This window comes from Suricata suricatta, chromosome 8, assembly GCF_006229205.1.
Source record: "Suricata suricatta isolate VVHF042 chromosome 8, meerkat_22Aug2017_6uvM2_HiC, whole genome shotgun sequence".
In the NCBI taxonomy this organism is placed as follows: Eukaryota; Metazoa; Chordata; class Mammalia; order Carnivora; family Herpestidae; genus Suricata; species Suricata suricatta.
The window spans coordinates 115,356,675-115,371,063 of NC_043707.1; the positions used below are offsets into that span (position 1 = coordinate 115,356,675).

Genomic DNA, 14,389 nt, shown 5'->3' on the forward strand with positions numbered 1-14,389 from the left:
CATTGTTGGATATGGGGGTTCAAACATACCTCACCTGTCTGGTCACCTTATGAAAGGAGGTAGGTCAGCTCCCGGGTGGGTGGTGTAGGGCCCAGAGCACTGCCACGCTGGGTTTTCTGTTGGGACTTCCCACACCTTGTCTCGCGGCCTTTTGCGGTCTCAGACTGCCTTTTGCTTTTTCTGGTGTGGTCTCTGCAGCTACAGGGATAGGTAGTGAAGGTGACTGCAGTGGCTTGCAGAATCTGTAGCATCTCTTCTGACCTCAGGTGCTTCTTATGGGTCCTTGTTTGTGTGTTCTGATGAGCTGATGGCCTGGGACTGTCTCTGCGAGTCCCTGGTACTCCAGTGAGGCTCTCCGCCTCCAGAACTCACACAGTGGAGCCAGAGCAAGCATCTGTGGGGAGCAAGGTTGCGTCCTCACTTGATGTCGGGAACTTGGGTAAGCCCCTTACCATTCATGCTGAGCCAGGATATGGTGAAAAGTTTGTCCTCTAGAGCCGAGTTCTCGTTTGTTGTGTTTTCCTGCCTCCTGTGGGAACTCCATCCTGTTTATAAGGGGAGATGATAAGATATTCCATGTTGCAACAAGACAAGAATGTCATTGGGTAGCACTAACCAAAGCTAATAGATACTGGAGATGAATCCAGATTGCAACCCAGGTCTTGTTACTTCCGCTGTCCCTCTGTTCCTCTTCAGGCTGGGAGAAGGGTCAGGGCGTGGCTCAGGCCAAGGTTTTGTGCTCCTGAGCCTGGATTCTCGTCTCTCTTGCAGGCATCAAACAGAAAGGCCCAATGCTGAGCAGCAGCCTGATGCGCTCCGAGTCAGAGCTGGACAGCGATGATGCCATCTTCACATGGCCAGACCGAGAGAAGGGCAAACTCCTGCATGGTCAGAATGGTTCCGTGCCCAATGGGCAGACCCCACATAAGGCCAGGAGCCCACGGGAGGAGATCTTGTAGCTACTTGGTCTGTTTCCTCAGGGTAGGGGTGCGCAGTGCGAGTCCAGAGCATTGCCAGGCCGGTTATACCTCCCATGTCTGTGGGCAGCTGTTCTCCCAGCATCACTCCACCCTAAAACCCTCAACCAGAGCTGCTGGCACTTGAATCCAGAGACATCCTCCGGGAACCCTGAATGAAGCTGTGAATGAAGAGGTTTCCTCTTTAAAACCCTTCTGGTAGGCCCCTCGCAAATGTCCTCACCTCAGGGGCTCCTTTTTCGCAAACCCCTCCTCTGCTCCAAGGACCATCTAGCCAGTTCCCAGCCGCCTCTCCAGCTCCCTGTTGGCAGTATTGCTGCTCCCAGGGCGTCCAAACAGCAAGTCCTGGCTGTAGAACCAAGCACCACCAGCCTCCTGCTCTGAGAGCCTACCTGTGGGCATGTTCTTTGTACTCTTCTTTGGGACAGAGCCGTACCCTTCCGCTAGGTCCAGAGAAAGTGGTACACCCTGTCCTCACCACTGATGCCTGTGTCCAGCCCGAGATTAGGGCAAGACTGGCTGTTTCAGGAATAGAGGGGCCCCTCTGGCTGCTGGGCCGCCAGACAGCTGGGCTGGCCACAGACCCTTCCCTTCCTGACCAGCCGCTTCAGGGCTCAGGCCCCCATGCCCTGCTCGCAGGAGACAGTCACACGCTGACTGGAATGTGACGGCATGAGCGCATGTGTGCGACTGCCCCACGGCGGTCTCCTCTGTGTCTACCTGTCTTCTCTGTGCGTCCCCTGCATGTGTGTCAGAACGTGCGTGCATCAACTCCTCATAGGGCTCTTGGCTATTTGCAAGGCAACCTTGACCTGGACAGACTTTTAGCTCCTTGGAGCAGAGACTACCTGAATCCCTCTGGCCCAGCCATGGTCATCCTGGGTGTTGAGGAATGGGAGCTTTGGGGGAGTGACTTTTTGAAAAGAAACTTCTTAGTTTACACTACTGCACTACTGTCTGTTGTGAGATGATTAAACATGCTATTTAATTGTACGTGTGCCTGCTGGGAGTGCTGCTTTGCGCTACATTGCTGACCTGTACCATGGGTCCAGCCACCTGTGCAGCCTTGCGACGTGACAGCCTCCAGTAAGGAAGATGCGGGCCTTGGCATCTTCCAAGATGTATGTGGCTGATGGTGCCGGGATTCTCCTCAGCCACTGCCTGGCCGCTGGTGGAGGGAGTTTTCTGTCCTCTTCTCCAACCTTCTGTTAACACAGAAATTATTTATTTCCCCACTTTCACCCCACCCTTGGACCAAGCAGGGGATTCAGACTGTCCTAATGTCCAGGATGTGGACTTTAGATTTCTGGGCCCCCGCGTTTCCCTCTTAGATTTTCAAAGCAGCAGGGGCGTCCTCAAGCCCCAGAACACAGGGCAGTGTTCATGGAGTAGCTTGCATAGCATGTGGGGTAGGAGGAGGGCTGGTGTCCAGTCTTGCTCTCCCAGGAAAAGGAGGGGCAAGGATAATGGAGCTCATACGCTACCCAAGGCCCTGTCCACAAAAACCCACTGGGTGTGAGCAGAATTTGGCTGTTTTCACAGATCCAGAAACTGAGGCATAGCAAGAAATAACTCAGTCCACATACTATAAATGACAAAATTGGAACTTGGATCCCACAGAGTCTGTGTTTGGGCTGGATCAAAGGCCTGGGATGCTTGACACTAGACTGTGGGGCACCAACTGTGGACTTTCCGATGGAGTAGGTCTGGCACAGGAGGATGTACCTTTCTACCAAGTTCCCAGGAGACGCTATGCTGCAGGTCCAGGGAGCACACCATGAGAACTCTGGGCTGGAAGCACATTTCTAGTGCATCATGAAGAGGAGCAGCAGCCGTCCTATCCTGAAGGAGGTTGGAGGTAATCACAGAGCAAAAGCGTGAATCGCTCCAGGCCAGGAATACAGGTTTCCTTAGTGGTGCGGGTCAGGCTACATAGGAGGAGAAGGTGGGCAGGTGACCAGTGCCTGGGGAGGTGGGTGTGTCAGAGAAGTGTTGAAGCATTCAAGAAGGAGCTATAGGGCTTGATCACATACTGGCTTTCTGGACTTTCCTGTTTTGGAGTGTGAGGCTCATTTGTACATCTTACTGACCTTAGCCACAGCTCACTGAAAGACATGTTTTTTTTTTAATCTCTGAGATGATGAATTTTTCATCTCCTACTCCTCCCACCGAAAAAAGAACAAAACCCAGAAACCAATGCTGCTTTCCTCCATTAGGCACATTTCCAGTTGAGTACTGGAAATATTCAGCATTACAGAAACACCAGTGTCCTGTCCTAGTCCTTAGCACAGTGGCTGGTATGCACTTTAGAGTGCACCTGTGGTGAGCACAGTCTAAAAGCTGTAGCAGGGATGTGGGAGACGTGGCTTCTTAACGGAAAACATCAGCTGAACAAGAGAAAAGATGGCAGACCTTGTCACTGCTGAGCTGAGCTGACACTCCAGGGGAACAGGGCCTATTAAGTTCCCAGTGGTACTACTTAGGGAGAATAAAGATGAGTTAAAATATGAACAACAAAATACGATGGAAGGTGGGGAGTCAAATGATTGAAATTAAAGTAACCTAAGGTCCTTCCATATGAAGGTAGTAAAAACGGCTGGGTTTAAGTCAGGTATTCATGTAACAAATACTGAAAAAGCCAGTAATAATTGGTAACTGGAAAATGTAACACCTGTACCAGACAAGGGGGGGAAATACTTCAATCAATGAAGCAATACAGGAAAGAAGGGAGAAAGCAGGTTTTTAAAAAATGTGACCACTTAATGGGCAAAAGTTGTCAGAGTAGATATTAAAAACCACCACCACCACCACTTCCAATCCGAGGTTAACAGATTGGATATATTGGTAACACTATATTTACAAGAGAGAGACATAAAGTATAACATTGAAATACTGGGAGGAAAAAAACCAGTAAAGATATACTAGGGGCTTTGGTCCCTATTAAGATGAAATGGCATAGGCTCCCCTCCCCCAAAATTAATACACCTTACGAGATGGCATAAATCTGAGGAACCACCCCCAAGTCCTATAAGTACGCCTAGGAGATTCCCACTATAACCGGGAGGTGGGCATGAGTGAGAGGTCTACCTTTGCTGCACATGGAATAATCCATCAAGTCACTGGTGTCAGTGGGACACTGTCAGGGCTGGGCCATAAACTCTGCTGGGATGAGAAGGGATGTGCTGGGCTGCCCTCTCTAAAGCCCAGGGCTGATGGAGGACAACTAGGAAGTTGCTGCTGCTTCCTGAGGCAGCTACTGGTAAAGCAGTCAACAGTGACTTTGAGGTGTATGGAGGTTTAAGCTCACTGGGATGGACAGGATAGAGCCTGGCCTTGGTCTTTCATCAATAAATGTTAAATGTTACCAGACAGGAGCTGGTGCTCTGAGGAAACATGAGTTCATTGGCCGAAATAACCAGATGCTACCTGGGGTGTACAACACCAAACTAAATATACACATTAGTCAAGAACTAAAAATAAAGCAACATAAACGTATAGGGAAATATGTTAGCAATGTGAAACAGGAACAAGAAGTACAGGGAAATACCCAGGATGAAAAACACAATAAATGGGATAACGGGACAGATACAGGCCAAAACTCATCAGTTAGCATCCTGAGGACCTTTACCAATAGCAGGCAGGAAAGGAAAGAGACACACAGCAGTCCAGGGGCAGAGCAGAAGTGCTGACATGTGAATAACTGGGAGTCCTGGAAGGAAAAGGAACGAGGAAGAAGAAATACTTGATATAATAAGACCAGAATTAAAGAAAAAGAACTCATGGGTAAGTAGGGGAAACATACAACCAGAAACACTGCAGAGAGGCGGTTGAGAGATGGTTTTAAAGACCATCTAAGAAAAGAAAAATTCTGAAAGCTCCCAGAAGAAAAATAGTAGATTGATTACAAAGGGAGAAGAATGAGATAGACATCAGGTTTTTAAAACAGTATTCTTTTGTGAGACAAAGAATCATATTTCCAAAATGCTGAAGAAAACTTTGAACTCAAAATTTAGATCAAGAAAAATTCATTTGAGAATGTAATAAATATTCTCAGGGCACATAGCTGGCTCAGTTGATGGAGCATGTGACTCGATCTTGGGGTTGTGAGGTTGAGCCCCATGTTGGGGGCAGAGTTTAAAAAAATTCTCAGGAATATAAACCTTCAGAATTTTTTCACAAAAGATCCATTTAAAAATATTCTTGGAAGAAGCAGACAAACATGAAAACTAAATTTAGACATGAGAAGAGATATATGAAGTAACGGTGAGCAAATATTCTGGCAAAGTTTATAAACTGAAACAGCTAGGGCCAAGGGAAAACAAAATGAAGTACATCAACAATCCACAACCAAAATTCCAAAGAATATCAACATGGTATGGTTAGGAAGACCAAGAACATAAGAGTATAATACATCTTATCAGGAAGATTTAGATGGCAGTTAAACCAATAAGGGTAAATGATTAATATTGAGTAAAATTGGAAAAAAAAAAAAACCCCAACTGGAATGTATCACCACTTTTTATTTTTAGTAACCTCTGTACCCAATATGGGGCTCAAACTCACAACCCCAACACTGACTAAGCCAGCTAGGCGCCCCTGGCATGTATTATTACTTTTAAGCAGGTAGAAGAAAATTTTCCATTGCTACTCAATGGAAAGCAAGAGGGAACTACAGTAAGTAGAAACTGAAACAACAGCAGAACTACCTCGGCTGAGAAGACGACAGAATAGGACTCTAAGCTCACCTTGTTGCACGGATACGTAATAGGTCAATGTAAATTACCCAGAAAACGATCTGCAGACTAGCAGAACAAATTCTACTACAGGTAGAGAAGAGGCCCCACCCAAAGAAGGCAGGAAGGGTGAAGATGTGGTCTGCAGTGCGAACAGAGCTGGTGGTCTGGAGAAGGACAAAAAACAGACTTTCACACCTGGGAGCCCATGGACAGGGAAGATGTATACCTCTGTCGTAATTGCCTTTGAAAGCAAGAGGGGCAGAATTTTATGAGTTCTTACAACCAGCTGGATTTAAAGCCTGGATTTTTAAATTCTGCAGGCTCAGCTCTGGGAGAGCCTGGCAGGCATTAGGAAGCAGATCCCCCTCCCCCACCCCTGCCCCAGCCTCCAAGAGACCACAGTGCAGATACAGCAAGGAATCAGCCATTTGAAAAATCACCAGGGGCAGCTGAGAGGTAAATGATTTGCTCATCATAGAGCAAGAACTGGAGAGACAGGGACAACCGAGAAGATGGCTCCAGGACCAAAGTTGCTGACCGGCACCATTTCCTTACCCCACCCCAAGTATAAACATCCCAGCCAGCAGGGTTCTGGCTCTGATACTGGTTACCTAAATAGCCAGCACCAGCATCCCCCACCCCTCCTTCCCAATCAAATTCACCTTAAGTCTTGGGTTGCGGCCACCATTGTAAATGCTGCCAACGCATCTCCTGACTCATGTTTTGTGGAACCTCAGTTCTGGAGGTAGCAGTCAGGGGGCAGGGGTTCAGGTCTCACTTCCCAAGCAGACCACTACACACATTGTTAAAATGTGCCCCATCCCTACTGGGGACCAAACACTGCCCACAATAGGCAAAGAAAGCCTCTGCAGACAGCTGGACTGAAGGAAGAGGCTAAGACAAAACCTCAGAGAAGATACAACACACAGAAGAGACACTTCCTGAAGTGCAAGGCCCTGGAGAACAGGGGACATGGCACTGCAGAGCTCTAAAGGACCTCTTCTTCATAAGGCTATTCTTGTTAAAAGGGACAGAAGTAGGTGAATTTCAGAAATAGACACAGAAAGCTAGACAAAATGTGGAGACAGAAAACTATGTCGCAAATGGAAGAACAGGCCCAAACCATAGCAAGAGACCTAAGCAAAATGAATATAATATGCCTAATAGAGAATTTAATAATCATAAAGATACTCATTTAACTTAAGAGTGGATGACATTGATACGCTTAACACAGAGATAAAAAAGAACCACACAGAGCTCAAGAACACAATAAATGAAATTTAAAATATACTTGATGGAATAAATAGCAGGCTGGATGTAGCAGAGGAATGAATTAACAACCTGGAAAAGAGGATAATAGAAAGTAACCAAGCTGAGCAAAGGAAATAAAATTACACAAATTGAGAATAGTCTAAGGGAATTCATTCACATTATATGGATCTCATAAGAAGACAGAGAAAAGGGGCCAGAAAATAAAATACCTGAAAATATCCCTAATCTGAGGAAGGAAACATAGCCAGATCCAGGAGGCACAGAGATCCGCCCCCCACAAATTCAACTCAGGAAGTCCACACCAAGAAACGTAGTAATTAAAATAGGGGGAAAAAGTTCTAAAGAAATTTGAAAAGCAGCAAAAGAAGGTAGTTATATATGAAACCACAGAAGACCATTAGCAGATCTTTCAGAAGAAACTTTGCAGGCCAGAAGGGAGTGGTATGATATGTTCAAAGTTCTGAAAGGGAAAAATCTGCAGCCAAGAATACTCTATCCATGAAGGTTATCATTCAAAATAGAAGGAGAGATAAGGAATTTCTCAGACAAAATTAAAGGAGTCTGTGACCACTAAAGGAGCCCCAGAAAAAATACTAAAGGGGACTCTGAATAGAAAGGACATACTCCCTGAGGGACAGTATGAAATGTAAAAAATCACAAAAACAGTAAAAATAAGTATTTCTGTAAAAATCACTCAAGGGACTCATAAAAGTTTGTAAAATATGACAACATATATGTAAAAAATAGGGAAGAAAGGAGTAACGACTAGGTTTAAACCTAAGTGACCATCAACTTAATACAGATTGTTTTATGTAGAAGATTTTTATACAAACTTAATGGTAACCAAAAATAAAAAAATCACTAATAGATATGCAAAGAATCAGAGAAAGAAATCCAAATGTTCATTCAACCAACTGAGCCACCCAGGTGGCCCAGAAATCCAAATGTATCATTAAGCCAACAAACCATGAGAGAAAGAGAAGGATCAGGAAAAGTCTCTAAAAACAAACATAAAACAAGTGACAAAATGGCAATAGATAACATATCAATGATTACTGATTGTAAATGGACTAAATGCTTCCATCAAAAGACACAGGGTAACAGAGTGGATCAAGAAACAAGACCCATCTATATGCTGCCTGTAAGAGACTCATTTCAGACTGAAAAACACCTACAGTTTGAAAGTGAGAAGATGGAGAATGTCAAAAGACAGCTGAGTGGCAATACTTACATAGGACAAAACAAACTTTTTTTTAATTCTTTTTTTAAATTTTTATTAATGTTTTTTATTTATTATTGAGAGACAGAGAGAGACAGCACAAGCAGGAGAGGGTCAGAGAGAGAGGGAGATACAGAATCTGAAGCAGGCTCCAGGCTCTGAGCTAGCTGTCAGCACAGAGCCCGACGCGGGGCTTGAACCCAAGAACCATGAGATCATGATCCAAGCTGAAGTTGGACACTTAACCAACTGAGCCACCGAGGTGCCCCCAAAACAGACTTTAAAACAAAGACTGTGGAGCACTTGGGTGGTTCAGTCAGTTAGACTCTTGATTTCAGCTCAGGTCATGATCCCATGGTTTGTGATTTGAACCCCACACTGGACTCTGTGGTGACAATGTGGAGCCTGCTTAGGATTCTCTCTCATTCTCATTCTCTGTCTCTCTGTCTCTCTCCCCCCCCACCTGCCCCTCCTGTGTGCTCGTTCTCTCTCTCTCAAACTAAATAAACAAACAAATGAAGACTGTAACAAAAGACAAACAAGGGCACTATATAACAATAAAGAAGACAATCCATCAAGAGGATATAATAATTGTAAATATTTATGCACCCAGCATGGAAGTACCTACATAAAAGAGTTAATTACAAACATAAAGGAAATAACTGATAGTAATGATAGTAGGGGACTTTACCACCAAACTTACATTGATGGACACATCATCCAAAGAGAAAATCAACGAAGAAGAAATGGATAAATTCCTAGAAACATAACCAACCAAAACTGAACAGCAGGAAGACACAAATTTTTTTTTCTTTTATAGTTTATTGTCAAGTTGGTTTCCATATAACACCTGGTGCTCATCCCAACAAGTGCATACTCTTCCATCCCTATCACCCCTTTCCCCCTCTCTCCCACCCCAATCAACCCTCAGTTTGTTCTCAGTAATTAAGAGTCTCTTATGGTTTGTCTCCCTCTCTCTCCTCAACTATTTTTCCCGTTCCCCTCCCCCATGGTCCTCTGTTAAGTTTCTCCTGTTCCACATATGAGTGAAAACATATGGTATCTGTCCTTCTCTGCCTGACTTATTTCACTTAGCCTAACACCCTTGAGGTCCATCCATGTTGCTACAAATGGCCAGATTTCATTCTTTCTCATTGCAATGTAGTATTCTACTGTACATATAAGCCACATCTTTTTTTTTTTTTAAGTTTTATTTATTTTTGAGACAGAGACGGAGCATGAGCAGGGACAGGCAGAGAGAGAGGGAGACACAGAATCTGAAGCAGGCTCCAGGCTCCGAGCTGTCAGCACAAAGCCCAATGCGGGGCTCAAACCCATGAACGTGAGATCATGACCTGAGCCAAAGTCAGACATGTAGCCAACTGAGCCATCCAGACGCCCCAAGCCACATCTTGATCCATTCATCAGTTGATGGACATTTAGGCTCTTCCCACGATTTGGCTATTGTTGACAGTGCTGCTATGAACATTGGGGTACATGTGCCCCTGAGCATCAGCACTTCTGAGTCCCTTGGATAAATTCCCAGCAGTGCTATTGCTGGGTCATAGGGGAGTTCTATTGTTAATTTTTGAGGAACCTCCACACTGTTTCCCAGAGCGGCTGCACCAGTTTACATTCCCACCAACAGTGTAGGAGGGTGTCCAAGAATCAGAAATTTTGAATAGATCAATGACCAGCAACAAAATTGAATCAGTAATAAAAAAACTCCCCCCAAACGAAAGTCTAGGACCATATGACTTCACAGGCAATTCTACCAAACATTTAAGGAAGAGTTCAGGGGCGCCTGGGTGGTTCAGTCATGATCTCACTCACGGTCGTGGGTTCGAGACCCACGTCGGGCTCTGTGCTGATGGCTAGCTCAGAGCCTGGAGCCTGCTTCAGATTCTCTGTCTCCCTCTCTCTCTGACCCTCCCCTGCTCATGCTGTCTCTGTTTCTCAAATAAATAAATAAATAAACAAACAAACAGTTCATATGTTTTCTCCATGTATTCCAAAAAATAGAAGAGGAAAGAAAACAGCCAAATTCATCCAGTGAGGCCAGCATCACCTTAATACCAAAATCAGATGAAGACACCACAAAAATAGAGAACTACAGGCCAATCTCTCTCATGAATAGAGATGCAAAAATCCTCAACAAAATATTAGGAAACCAAATCCAATAATACATGAAAAAAATACACTACCATCAGGTGGGATTTATTCCTGGAATGCAAGGGTGGCTCAATATTTGCAAATCAATCAACAAAACTGTTTATCAATGAGAGGGTAAAAACTATGATTTCAATAGCTGCAGAAAAAGCATTCAAAAGTACAACATCCATTCGTGATTAAAAAAAAAAACCCTCTGCAAAGTAGGTCTAGACAGAATATACTTCAACATAATAAAGCCTTTATATGAAAAACCCACAGACAACATTATACTCAATGGTGAAATACTGAGAGGTATTCTCCTAAGGTCGGGAACAACAGAAGGATGTACACTCTCACCACTTTTATTCAACAGCAATGGATGTCCCAGCCATAGTAATTCGACAACATAAGAAAACAAAAGGCATCTAAATGGGTAAGGAAGAAGTAAAACTCTATTTGCAGGTGACAAGATACTATATACAGAAAAACCTAAAGACTTCACCAAAAAACTAATAATGAAGCAGCAAAAAGTGAAATTAAGGAAACTGTCCCATTAAAAAAAATGTTTTAATGTTTATTTATATTTGAGAGTGTGTAAGCTGAGGAGGGGCAGAGAGACAGAGACAGAATTCAAAGCAGGCTCCAGGCTCCGATCTGTCAGCACAGAGCCTGATGTGGAGCTCGAACCCACAGACTGTGAGATCATGACCTGAGCCGAAGTCAGATGCTTAAGTCACTAAGCCATCCAGGTGCCCATTTTTAATTGCACCAAAACCAGTAAGATATCTTGGAATAAACTTAACCAAAGAGGGGAAAGGCTTGTACTCTTTTTAATTTTTTGTGTGTTTTTTAAATTTATTTTTGAGAGACAGAGAGAGACAGTGTGAGCAGGGGAGGGAACAGAGAGAGAGAGGGAGACACAGAATCTGAAGCAGGCTCCAGGCTCTGATCTGTCAGCACAGAGCCTGACGTGGGGCTCGAACCCACAAACCATGAGATCATGACCTGAGCTGAAGCTGGACGCTTAAATGACTGAGCCACCCAGGTGCCCTTGGGCTTGTACTCTTGAAAACTATAAAATACTGATGAAAGAAAATTAAGATGATGCAAAGAAATAGAAGGACATTCCATGTTCATGGAATGGAATGGAAGAACAAATTTTGTTAAAATTTCTATACTACCCAAAGCTATCTACAGATTTAATGTGATCCATATCAAAAGTGCCAAAAACATTTCTCACAGAACAAGAAGAAACAATACTAAAATTAGTATGGAACCACGAGACCTCAAATAGCCAAAGCAATGTTGAAAAGAAAATAGAAAGACAAAACTGTAGGTATCACAATTTCAGATTTCAAGTTATATTACAAAGTGATAGTAACTGAAACAGTATAATTCTGGATTAACAATAAACACCCATCAATTGAACAGAAAATCTAGAAATGAACCCACAACTATACAGTGAATTCATCCTTGACAAAAGAAGACTGAATATTCAATGGGAAAAAAGACCATCTCTTCAACAAATGGTGTTAGGAAAACTAGACAGCAACATGCAAAAGAATGAAACTGGACCACTTTTATCATACACAAAAATACTCAAAAATGGATTAAAGACCTAAGTGTGAGATCTGAAACCATAAAAATACTGAACAGAGCACAGGTTTTTTTCTGATTCTCTGACTTTGGTAGCAAAAACTTTCTAGATATGTCTCTTGAAGCAAGGGAAATAAAAACAAAAATTAACTATTAAGATTCATAAAAAATTTCCGCACAGTGAAGTAAACAAAACTAAAAGGTAACCTACCAAGTGGGAGAAGATATCTGCAAATGATGTACATAATAAAGGGTTAGTACCCAAAATCTATAAACTCAATATCCCAAAACATATAATCCAATTAATTAAAAAATGGGCAGAAGACACAGACATTTCTCCAAAAAAGACATACAGGTGGCCAACAGACACATGAAAAGATGCTCAACATCACTCATCATCAGGGAAATGCAAATCTAAACTATAATAAGGTAGCATCTCACACCTATCAGAATGGCTACAACCAAAAACACAAGAAACAACAAGTGTTGGCAAGGATGTGGAGAAAAAGGAACCCTTGGTAGGAATGCTAACTGGTACAGCCCGTGTGGAAAACAGTATGGAGGATCCTCAAAAAAAATTAAAACTACCCTACAATCTAGTGATAGTACTACTGGGTATTTGCCCCAAAAAATACAAAACCCCAAATTCCAAGGGATGCACATACTCCTATGCTTACTGCAGTATTTACAATAGCCAAACTATACACGCAGCCCAAGTGTCCACTAATAGATGGATGGGATATTACTCAGCCATAAAAATGAACAAAATCTTGCCATTTGCAACAACATAGAGGTAGAGAGTATAATGCTAAGCAAAAATAAGTCAAAGAAAGACAAATATCATATGATCTCACTGATATATGAAATTTAGGAAACAAACAAGCAAAGGAAATAAAGAGACAAATCAAGAAACAGAGTCTAGACTATAGAGCACTGATGGTTACCAGAGGGGAGGTGGGTGGGGCATGAGTGAAATAGGGGATGGGGATTAAAGAGTACATTTATCAGATGAAAAGGAAAGCAACATCAGAAGTAAGTTCGAAAAGCAGTAGTTAAAATGAACATAAGCATCTTAACTTAAGTGAAGACAGACTCCCACCCCTCTTTGCCATCTTCACCTGTGCCCCCTGCACAGAGACATTAGCATCTGAGGAAGTATACAGACGGAGTAATTGGTGTGCCTGGAGCCCGTGGCGGTACAAGGGTGAGAGGTGCCACTGTGAAGCAGCCCAGTAGCAGAGCAAATGAGGTGGTGAGTGACTGGAATGGTAAGGGGACTGATTACATTGTACAAATAAGTTAAAGTGATCCAGAAAGTAAGTATATATATCGAGAATGGGAACCAGACTTTTCAGTTTTGTAAAACGATTTACAAACATTTAAAGGAAGAAGGCTTGACAAGATTTTGAACTGGAATTGGAAGAATTGGTAAGAACTCACAGGCTAAATAAACACGCAGATGAATAGTTACATAGCTACATATGTATTTGTTTATGGATTGGCTGATTCTATACACATCAGGACAAAGACACAATTTTACCTTAGTAGCAATGAGGACCAAGTGCTAAGGCATTAGGTTCCACTACTGATTCCAAGGTTATGGCAGGGAAAATACAGAGTAATCTTGGAACATCTTGAGTAGTAAATGCTGAAAAAATGATGGGGACAAATCAGAAGGACATAGGAGCCAGCCAGAACAGGCTTCCACTGGTGAAATCTAGGAAAGTTTGACTTTTATAACAAATAGAGCAACAGATTGCAACCTAATAAATAAAACAGGAATCCATGAGTCTAATCTGATATAAATAAGGGAGTACAAAAAAAAAAAAAGACTATAAATTCTTTATAAAATACCTAACAACATGGGACAAAAATGATGGGAAAACATTACCAAGCAAACATTAAGGGGAATGTAGGGGGTCAATATTTATAGTATCTGGTAAGACAATTCAATGTGAAAAAGAAGCGTGAGGGATTATATACTGGAAGAAAAGAGCAATTAAGAAAATGGATATTATAGTACCTTTTCAAAAACAGCCTGAAAACTGACAAAATTTCAGGCAACAAAAGGGAGAGGGTGGATAACACTTGGGTTAAAAACAGAAATGAGTGAACACCTACAGACTAATGATAAAATCATGTCTGAAGGTGGAACACCACTAAAGAACTGAGAAAGAAAAATAGATTTGAAATATTTTTCGGGGCACCTGGGTGGCTCAGTTGGCTAAGCATCCAGCTTTGGCTCAGGTCATGATCTCACAGTTTGTGGGTTCGAGCCCGGTGTCGGGCTCTGTGGTGACAGCTAGCTCAGAGCCTGGAGCCTGCTTCGGATTCTGTGTCTCCCTCTCTCTCTGATCCTCCCCTGCTCTCACTCTCTCCGTCTCTCAAAAATAAATAAAAAACATAATAAAAAAATCAGTTTTCATTTTCATGAAATC

General features: G+C 42.9%; 1 protein-coding gene across 2 annotated transcripts in view; it reads left to right on the forward strand.

The window, feature by feature from the left end:
• Positions 1–1,970, forward strand: part of KIAA0319L (KIAA0319 like) — a 94,907-nt gene extending 92,937 nt beyond the window's left edge. For both annotated transcript variants that reach the window (XM_029948819.1, XM_029948818.1), the window contains exon 21: positions 772–1,970. In XM_029948819.1, the coding sequence (XP_029804679.1) occupies positions 772–959 (188 nt within the window). In that variant the 3' untranslated portion in view covers positions 960–1,970. The remainder of the gene's footprint in view (positions 1–771) is intronic.
• Positions 1,971–14,389: the final 12,419 nt, after the last annotated feature.